This window comes from Calypte anna, chromosome 25 (assembly GCF_003957555.1).
Source record: "Calypte anna isolate BGI_N300 chromosome 25, bCalAnn1_v1.p, whole genome shotgun sequence".
NCBI classification, from domain to species: Eukaryota; Metazoa; Chordata; class Aves; order Apodiformes; family Trochilidae; genus Calypte; species Calypte anna.
Genome location: NC_044270.1, coordinates 1105049 through 1114855, shown reverse-complemented (window position 1 = coordinate 1114855; position 9807 = coordinate 1105049). Strand labels below are relative to the sequence as shown.

The 9807-nt window shown below is 46.9% G+C and overlaps 1 protein-coding gene across 1 annotated transcript; it reads right to left on the bottom strand.

The window, feature by feature from the left end:
• Window positions 1–3160: 3160 nt before the first annotated feature.
• Window positions 3161–5011, bottom strand: LOC103530506 (cornulin-like). Its single transcript, XM_030465273.1, has 2 exons — window positions 4871–5011; window positions 3161–4273 (listed from the first exon to the last, which is right to left on the bottom strand). The coding sequence occupies exons 1-2, from the start codon at window positions 5009–5011 to the stop codon at window positions 3161–3163; spliced, it is 1254 nt and encodes a 417-aa protein (XP_030321133.1).
• Window positions 5012–9807: the final 4796 nt, after the last annotated feature.

Sequence of the window (9807 nt, the reverse complement as noted above, 5' to 3'; positions counted from 1 at the left end):
TTTATATTTAAATCTTTTAACAGCAAATTAAGTACAGAATTATTCCTTTATTCACCCTAAACATTCCCAGTACTCAGGGAAAATAAAGAAGGTACCAGGCATGCCACCTGGGCCCCTGCTTTTGCTTTGGGAGGGAGGATACTGTCTTGACAAGCGTGACGGGGACATTGCAGAGAACCTTCAGAGCATGAACTTGTCACGCAGCCCTGGGTGAGTGGCTCATCTGGCCCATCTGTAAGGTAAGATCATCCTGGGTGTAGGAGCCTAATTAATTAGTGCTGGTAACACCTTGGGGGATACTCATACGAGTTATGTATGAAAGATCGTTACTAACCATACTTCATTTTTGAGCTTTTTTTTTCAAGTTTAAATTATACTCGTGCAAATTATACCCCACCTGTGGGATAATGATACCCTTGGGAAACTGTAATTTTATGGTAGATTGGAGTTATTATTAAAATTAGAGTATTACAGTGCGGCTGGGTGTCCTGTAACAGTCTGTAATCCCCCCGCAGGGGCTGGGCAGAGTGGGATGGTCAAGTGTTCCAGGAGCTGCTGGGCAGAATTTGGACACCCATGCAGGGAAAGGTATGGATGCTTCATCCATGCTCACGGTGGCTTCTTCTCCTGCTATTTTTTTTGTTTTTTGTAACTCCTAGGGCAAAACAATAAGTTTCAAAGCACACTCTCGGCAGCCCTGCAACCACCTTTTCTCCAAGAGCTTTGTTTTCCACAAAGATGATTTTTAGAAGGCAGGACTTGGGTAGGTTTTTACAAGCTATTACCCGAGGGGGTGGGCTCCATCATCTTGCTTCTTACCCAATTCTATGCCCATCCTCATTTATATAGGGTGACCAAACTTCTATGGCATTTAATCTTAGAGGAACTGGGCTCCTCATGGGGTGTATAAAAGACCTTTTCTCTTCTAACTACTCTCTGCCTTGCAGGACTCTTAGGCTGGTATTTGTGTCAGTTGGAAAAATGTCTTGTTGTCCTTAAAATGAAAAGAAAACCCCCATTTTAACTTCAAATACGACACTCTGGGTGACAAAATCATGTTATTCAGAATAAAGCATATAATTAACACCTTGTTCAGGTGCCTACCTGAGCTAGGAGGTCAGTGTTTTGCTACAAATGGTGGCAGCTGATGGAGGGACAGACTACAGGGAGATGGTTGAGTCTGGTGATTTTAAACCCTAAGCCACAACTGAGAAGAAGCAAAGAGCTGTTGGACAAATCTCTAGCTGAGACCTATTTTACTAGGAAAATAAAAAGAATTTTCTGAAAGGTGAAATGTCTCAAGGAATGGGCTCAGATGCAATGGGAGTTTAACAGAGAGGTGATGAAATTTGTGTTTTGACTCTCCCCTTTCATGTCCACAGCTGTCATCAGAACTTCTGAGGTAGGTCAGAACTTCTTTTTGCCAATGTGTTTTATCAGCAGTAGAGGAGACAGCTGTACTTGGTGTCTCATGCATTTCATGTGGACATCAGGCCTGTTAAACCAAATCATTTTTTTTTTTTTTAATGTGCGTTCTGGGGTCAGTTTTGAAACGCTGGTTTTTCTGCTTCAGCACTTAGCAAATTGTGAAATTCTGGGGTGTCCCAAAGGAATGACGTTTTATTTTCCAGTGAGGTCTCTGTGTGCTCCTTGTCACCGGCCACAGAGCAGGAGCTGTGGGTGCATTTATCATCTGCTGATTTTGCTGATAGGTCCTAAGTGAAAGATAGCAGGGTGAAAAACAGGCTGAGCATCACCCTCCCTGTGGGATGCCAAGTCCTGGGTCTGCCTGGTGGTCCAGCACGTCTGAAAACCCTAATAAACCCCACTGACTTCACCAGGCTGCTCATGCCCTGAGTTACCCGCATTCCTATGTGCATGTCTGGCCAAGTGCCCGAGGACCTGGCACCCTAAACCACCTGAACTGAGTCTGAGTTTTTGAGGTTGGTTCTGTTTGGGCAGAGTTTGCAGGGAAGCTTTTTAACCCTACCTCCCAGTTGTTGCTGGGACTGGATGTACCCGAATAATCATTTTTCCCTGTGTTTAATATACCTTGACTCCTTCCCTTGGAGACTTCTAGGGCTAATAGGGCTTTTTTGATCTTCATAGCATGCTCCACATCCTCCTCATTTTGGAGAGTACAAATAAATGAGGTTAAACAGGAAGAAATCCCTCCCATTCATTGTTAAGCAGCTGGTTTTTTCTTTTCACAGCAGACGTGAAAACCACCCAGAACAGATGGATGCTGCAAGGGATCCATTCAAGTCTGCTCTGCTTTTGTGTTCATTTGGCCTTCTACTCCCTCTGAAGACACCTCTCATGGGAATGTCACATCCCTATCCGTGGGGAGCGATTGATGAATTTTGGTGAGATGGCCAAGGCAGCCAAGCAGCAGCTCCTTGATGATCTTCACCCCTAAAACAAAAGAGCCTCTCTGAAGCCACCCCTCCAGCTGCACCCTGGAGCTCTCTGCCCATCTGTCAAGCAAGGGATGGATGCTCAGGTCCTCTACACATCACATTGACCTGGCTGTTTGCTCAGAGCTGTGCCAAGGGTACAATTGCAACAGCCAGAAGGCTGTGGGGAGCCCTTCTAGGACCTGAAGGAGCTCCAGAAAAGCTGGAGAAGGACAAGGGCCTGGAGGGATGGGATGAGAGGGAAGGGTTTTCAGCTGCAAGAGGAGATGGAGAGGAGACATGGAGGAGAAATTCTTTGTGAGCCCCTGGCCCAGGTTGCCCCCAGAAGCTGTGGCTGCACCATCCTTGGCAGTGTTGAAGGTTGGATGGGGCTTGGAGTCACCTGGGCACCATGGTGGGAGGTGTCCGCGCTGATGGGAAGGAGGGTTGGGACTGGATGATCCCCATGGTCCCTTCCAGCCCAAACCATTCAGTGATTCTCTGTAACACACTGGGACACTGCACCCTTTTGCTGGAAGTTTTATTGCTTTGCATACACAGGCAGAGACAACTGGCCACAGAAGAAGAAAGAAGGTCCCTAAGAGGGAAGGTCTCTACTCATGCAGAGCTCAGGGGAGGGAATCCCAGGGATTAATAAGGAATTGGACAAGACAAATAAAAATGAAAAAACCCAACAGGGTGGGGCTGGACAAAATGTAGCTCCTTGCAGGGGGCAACAACCTCCTGTAGACTTGTTTCAGCATTTACTGCTGTGGTAGCCACTGGTACAGAGGATGCAAGAGCTGTTGCTCCATAGCAGGTTGGTTTGGGTGATGAGCTACTTGTTGCTGTTGGGCTGGACAAGATGGACCCTCTGCCTCACTGTGCTCCTGCTCCAGCACCTGGAATTCAGCAAGCTGATGGAAATCCAGAGCGTGGTGGGACCCCTGGGCCTTGGGATCCCAATGGGGGCTTGCAGCCCACTGTGAGGGTGGCAGCTTCTGGGTCTTGACAGGGTTGGGGTCCTGCTGAGGGGCCTCACAGACCTGAATTTCATTTTTTGGGTCTCTTCCTTGTGTCTCAGAGGGACAGTTCAGGTCCTCCTCTTCTGACTCCATCTCTGGGTTTTGGTGGTAGTTTGAACCCTGTCCTAGTGTATCAGTTCCTTTGACAGAGTGGGGTTTTGGGTCCTGTTTGGGTGTCTCAGTCTCTTCAGCCACAGGATGGTTTCTGTCCTGCTCTGGGATTGCAGTGTACAGGATCTCACCTCTCTCTGAATCCCCTTCTGGTGCTTCAGTCCCACCATCCTCACGGGGTTCCTGGTCTTGCTCTGGTCTCTCCCCTTCCTGGGATTGACAGGTGTCCTGGTCCTGTTCCTTTGCCTCATGGGTTTGATGGTTGTCTGGGTCCCACTTTGGTGTCTCACCCTTTTGGGTTTGACGTGTGTCCTGATCCTGCTTTGATGTCTCACCCTTTGGGCTTTGACGTGTGTCCCGATCCTGCTTTGATGTCTCACCTTCCTGGGTTTGATGGGTGTCTGGATCCAGCTTTGATGTCTCACCCTCCTGGATTTGATGGTCGTCTGGGTCTTGTGTCTCAGTGCCCTGGACCTGATTGCTCACATCCTGCTCGGGGACCTGCAGGTTGTGGGAGACCCTCCCCTCTTCTTGCAGCCCCAGCAGCTGCTCACCAGCTGCCTTCTCTTGTGCTATCAGCTCCTGATGATCTTCTGGTGCCTGGTGGGGCTGGAGTGGTTTGTAACAAGCCTTGGCCACGCGGAAAACCAGACTGAGCAACTCGTTGAAGTCAACCCTGCAGTTGCTGTTGTCATCCAGGAAGCACAACACCTTCTTGACAGTTTTGGGGTCCTGAGGATTCTGTATAGAAACAAAAGGTGTTGGCAAAGCCTGGGAGCCATTTGTGTCATCTCTCTAAGAGTGCTCCAGCAGTCTCAGGGCAAAAATCCAGTCCAATGTCCCCCACCCACCACCTTGGCTCATGTTTCTCCCTACACTGAGCTCTTCAAGCTGCTGGTGATGAGGGAATACGTGACAGATTCTGGGCTTCCACAGACTCACTGAATCATTCTGGTTGGTAAAGACCTTTAAGATCATTGAGTCCAAGCATTAGCTCAATCTACTGAGCCCAGTGCTCAACCATGTCACCTAGCATCACATCTACACCACTTTGAAAGACCTCCAGGGATGATGAGTCCACCACCTCCTTGGCCAGCCTGTTCCACTTTTTAACAACCCATCCCCAGTGAAGAAGTTCCTTCTGGTAGCCAACCTTAACCTCCCCTGACACAACTTCATTTCTTCTCATCCTTTGAAGGCATCTGGGCCTTTCCCAGGGAGCCAGCATCCTAGACACCTGCATGGGGATATGTGGCTTTGCCTACCCCCCCCATACTCCTCATCCCAGCCCTGGAGAGACATTTAGGGCAGGCACTGCTGGTGGGACCAGATCCTCACCTCCATCACCTCTCCAAACTCCTGCTCCATGAGCTGCCTCAGCTCCTCCCGGCTCAGGGGGCTGCAGTTTCCATCACTCCTGGTGCACACATAGAAAGCAGTGATGATACCATCATCAGGATTTTTCTGAGGCTGTGCCATCTCTCTGCAAAATCGAGGCAGTCTGCCAGGAAAAAAAAAACAAAACAAAAAACACAGACAAAAGGGGTTGTTGTTTGTTTGTTTGTTTGTTTGCTTTGTTTCCAGAGAAGTTCCTCTTAAACAACACAGCTGGACGGGCAGAGTGAGAAAAAAGAGGCAGAGAAAGGCACAGCTAAAATGAAATGACATAAGGGAAGGGAGAGAGCAAGGAGGATTTCACAGGAAAACAAATCTGAAAAAAATGAAACCCTACTGTAGAGGTGGCCAGGTCTGAGGAGCAGAGTGATGGCTGGAGAGGTACAGGACAATGTACCCGCCCTGGGGTGCACAGAGGAGAGAAAAAACAAACCAGAGGAATCCCATTTGGCTTTCCCTGGAGGAGAGCAGAGCTGGGAACAGAGGTCATCTCTAACAAAGCATGGAATAGTAATTCCAGATATTTTTTCTTTTTTCCTTTCGGGTTGGTTGCTCAGCAGTGGCAGCTCCAGGGCCATCCTCAAAGCTCCTGGTAGCAAAGTCAGAGTGGGAAAAGTCCATCCAGGCTTACCTGGGTGAGGAGCAGGGACTCTGAGCTTCTGAAGAACAGTCTGGAGCACATCAACCTTCTTCTGTCTTTATATACACTTCAGGATCACAGTCTGCATCTCCTGGAGGAGACACCCCTCCAGCAGGGCCACCCAAATCATCACCCACCCAATGACATTGTCATGCCCTTGTCTTCATTTGTCACTTTCTCATTAACTTCTTCTCTGGACTTAATGCCTGAACCTTCCTGAGCTGGCCCCACCTGCAGACCCATTTCAGAGGAATTCCACAGAAAAATCTATTTTTACCTCTGGAGGATTTAGTTTAAGGTGATACCTGAGCAACGCCCATGACAAATGTGCTTTGTGACATCCCCAGTGAGTGACAGGCAGGGGAGGAGATGGAACCGGAGCTCTTTATGGGAAGAAAGAGAAAAGAAAACAAAGGAATTCAAATGAGGATGTGATGCCAAGATTAATGTGATCCCTTCCAGCATCTCCCGGATCCTGACAGGGATGGAGGCACCGAGCAAAGAAACCTTTTCAAACAGTGCCACCAAGTGGCACCTGGAGGAGGACAAAAGGGAAACTGAGGCACACGGCAAGGAAGGGAATGAAATTCTTTCTGTGTCTAACACCAGTCCCTCCTGCAGCCCTGTGTCCTGTGGGTGAGACCACTGTCCTGGGGCCCACTGGTTTAACTGGGAGCCCTGCAGAGCTAAAGGCAGCTATTGCTGTTTGCTCAGGAAAATCAGTGTTGTATCTCCCTCTGCTGCCTTAGCATCCCCAGCTGCTCCAAATAGAGTGGGACATGAAAGCTGGTTCCTGGGCACCTTGAGTAAGACTTTTAGGTAGCCTCATTTTAGCTTTCATTTTGAAAGGCCTTCTCTTGGCCAGGATGTGGTTAATAAGAAAGACTGGGAAAAGAAATATCAGACATCCACTTAGCTTTTAAAATACAAGGTGTTTCAAAAAAAAAAAAAAAAAAAAAAAACAACCAAAAAGCACTTCCAGGAAAATGATAGAATCATAATTCTAACCAGCTAGTCTGACCTTCAGGAAAATACCCTGGATTGCCTGGCAGGGGGAAGATTAATGGGTCCCACTTCATTTATGTGCTTTAAAAGTTACCTTTAACCCAACTCTATGGATTCTGGTGGGAAACCAATCCCTCTTTCCTCAAATGTGTGGGATGTTTGCTGCCAACCTTCTCCTCCAGCTGCAGAGAGGGCAATTACTGGGGCACCTTGGAGAGGCAGAAATGCTTAGGGTGTTCTTGCTAAAGTTATTTTGAGCCAAACCACCCAGACCCTAAGCAGGGCGGTTTCTCCTCTTGTAGACAACCAGAGACAATAACAGGTTTGTGTTGTACAGGATTTGGTACATGCTTTATGGGGCAGGGGAGGTTTATGGGATAAAGGATACATGAAGAAGTTAAAAGCACTGCAGAACAGAAAAAAACCAACAAAAAACCAAACAAAAACCAACAAAACCACCCTGCTTTTAACAGAACTGGCAATAAATCATGGTCAGTCCAGGGAGTGGAGTGGTCCTGAGACTTGTGCTAACAAAGTTAGATGAAACTTCAGCAGGGCTGCCTTGGAAGCTGTGAAATAGGAGGGGAGGCTTTGCAGCAGCTCACACTTGAAGAATCCTAGAATAATTTGGGTTGGAAAGGACCTCTAAATTCATTTATTCCAATCCCCCTGCAGTAAGCAGGGACACCCTCAACTAGATCAGCTTGCTCCTCAAGCCTCACCTTGAATAGCTCCAGGGATGAGACCTCAATCACCACCTCCCTGGGCAACCTCTGCCATTTTTCTTCTACCCTCATGGTAAAGAACTTTTTCCTAACACCCAGGGAGGGAGCACAGCAAAAGCATCACCAGCATTTGGGGTGGTGTGGTGGGTATGTGTTGGGCAGGGCTTGGGGTTGAGCTGGTGTTGGGACTCCAGGAATGGGTGTTTAAAGGGTGAGGCTGGAGGGGGTGGGAGTTAGGTCAGAGCAGTCAAGTTTCTCAACCAAAAAAACCCAAACCCCAGGAAATTACTGTTTATTCCTGCCTGACTCCCCTTGTTCCTGCTCAGCAGGGAAGAGCAGAAGTGGAGGTCAACCCTGATGGAGGAGGGAAAGTGCTGCACTGAGGGTTTGATGGGAGCAAACATTTAAATAGAGTTTTAGAGAGCTGGAATTCTGGGGGGCTGGGGTGGAGAGGGCTTGTTTTGGGAGGTTAAAAGAAAAAGCAAATGCCTGGGTAGTGCCAGGCACTGGGACCCAGAGGTTTTCTCAGTGGTCATGTTCTTCCTAATGTCCCTCCTTTGCCTTTTCTTCCTCTTGTTTCCTTCTTCCTTTTGCCTGCTTAGGGCAGATAGGTTGGATATTAGAAAGAATTTCTTTCTGGAGAGGGTGATCAGGCATTGGAATGGGCTGCCCAGGGAAGTAGTGGATTCTCCGTGTCTGGAGGTATTTCAAAAGAGCCTGGATGTGGCACTCAGTGCCATGGTCTAGCAACCGCAACGGTGGTAAAAGGGTTGGACTCGATGATCTCTGAGGTCCCTTCCAACCCAGCCAATTCTATGATTCTATTCTATGATTCTATGATTCTATGATTCAATATACACTGAGATTCAGGCTTACCTCTTTTTTTTATTTGCCATGGTCCTAAACTTTCCCAGGGCTGGAGCCCCATTATACAGAGAGTCTTATCACGACATCTTTGTCATTATCAGGACTTAAGATAGTTGAAATAAAATTATTTCTTTTCCTATGCATTTCAGCAAGTTATTACTGTTGCAACCTTCCTTACTGCTAATTCGTTGTGACATTAAGAAGTGTAATACATCAGCTTTTCTCTTATACAAATTTCCACTTTTTTTTATGTGCTAACATATTTCTTCAGAGATAATTGGATTCTGAGCCTCCCTGTGGTAATGCACTGAAAGCCAGCTACCAATGCTTTTAATATCTAAAAGACTCTTTTCACATTTGAATAATCCCACAATTAAAACCAGGAATTAATCTCTTGGCTGAAACAAGGCTTTTGAGGATACTTTTCTTGTTTTGAGACAGTTTGAATATGTATGTGAACTGTGCTTCTGGAGAAGTTAATTAAACCCTTCCTTTCCATTTGTGCCCCAGAACTCACAAAGGGGCTCAGGTAATTTGGATTATCTTGTTCCTCTCATCCTCCTTGTGAAGGCAGGATTTTTCTGGGCTTGGTTAGCTCATAACTTCTCCAGCTGGCTGTTTTCATTCAAACCTTAAAAGTTATCGTTGAGTAAATTATTTTTCCAAAGTGCAAAGGAACTCACAAGCTTGTGTATTTTGTACAGTTAGTTTGGTGTATTTTGTACAATTAATTTGGGAGTATTTTGTAAAATTAATTTGTGTATTTTGTACAGATAATTTGGTATATTTTGTACAATTAATTGGTGTATTTTGCAAAATGAATCACCTACCTACTACTCCTTACCTCCAGCCCAGAAGACTCCAAGTCCTGCATTTTATCTGTCATCAGTGTTATCATTGAATAAATTATTTTTCCAAAGTGCAAAGGAACTCACAAGCTTGTGTATTTTGTACAGTTAATTTGGTGTATTTTGTACAGTTAATTTGTGTGTTTTGTACAATTAATTGGTGTATTCTGCAAAATGAATCACCCAGCTACTACTCATTACCTCCACCCCAGAAGACTGCAAGTCCTGCATTTTATCTGTCATCAAGAAAATGACTTTTAACGATTCCTGATGCCTTCCTTTCCACTTCTCCAGGCTCCAGCAGCAAAATGTTCTCTTTCCTCTCCATGCCCTGCACCACCAGAGGACGCTGCATGGGGCCAGGACTCCTGGTCAGGACCTCTGTGTCTGCACACCTGAGGCTCCATCCCTCCTGGGGGCTCTGCTGGCTGCAAACAAACCTTGCTCAGAATCATTCCCTGAGCCAGCCACAGGGTTTAGGTTTGGAAAAGCAACTTCTGGGCAGAGCTCTGACCACGAACCAGCTTTTTTGTGGGAGTGCTCAGAGGCTGGGTAGGTGTAGCACCCTCCTGGTTGATTCTTTGTTGATAGAACGAGGTGGGAGGCATTTAAACTGGAATTGGAGAGGTTTAGTTTAGACATTAGGAAGAAAATCTTGACTATGAGGGTGGTGGGACACTGGCCTAGGTTGCCCTGAGAAGCTGTGGCTACCCCATCTCTGGAAGTGTTGGTTGGATGAGGCTTGGAGCAACATGGGCTGGTGGGAAGTGTCCCTGTCCAGGAAAGGTGGTGGGA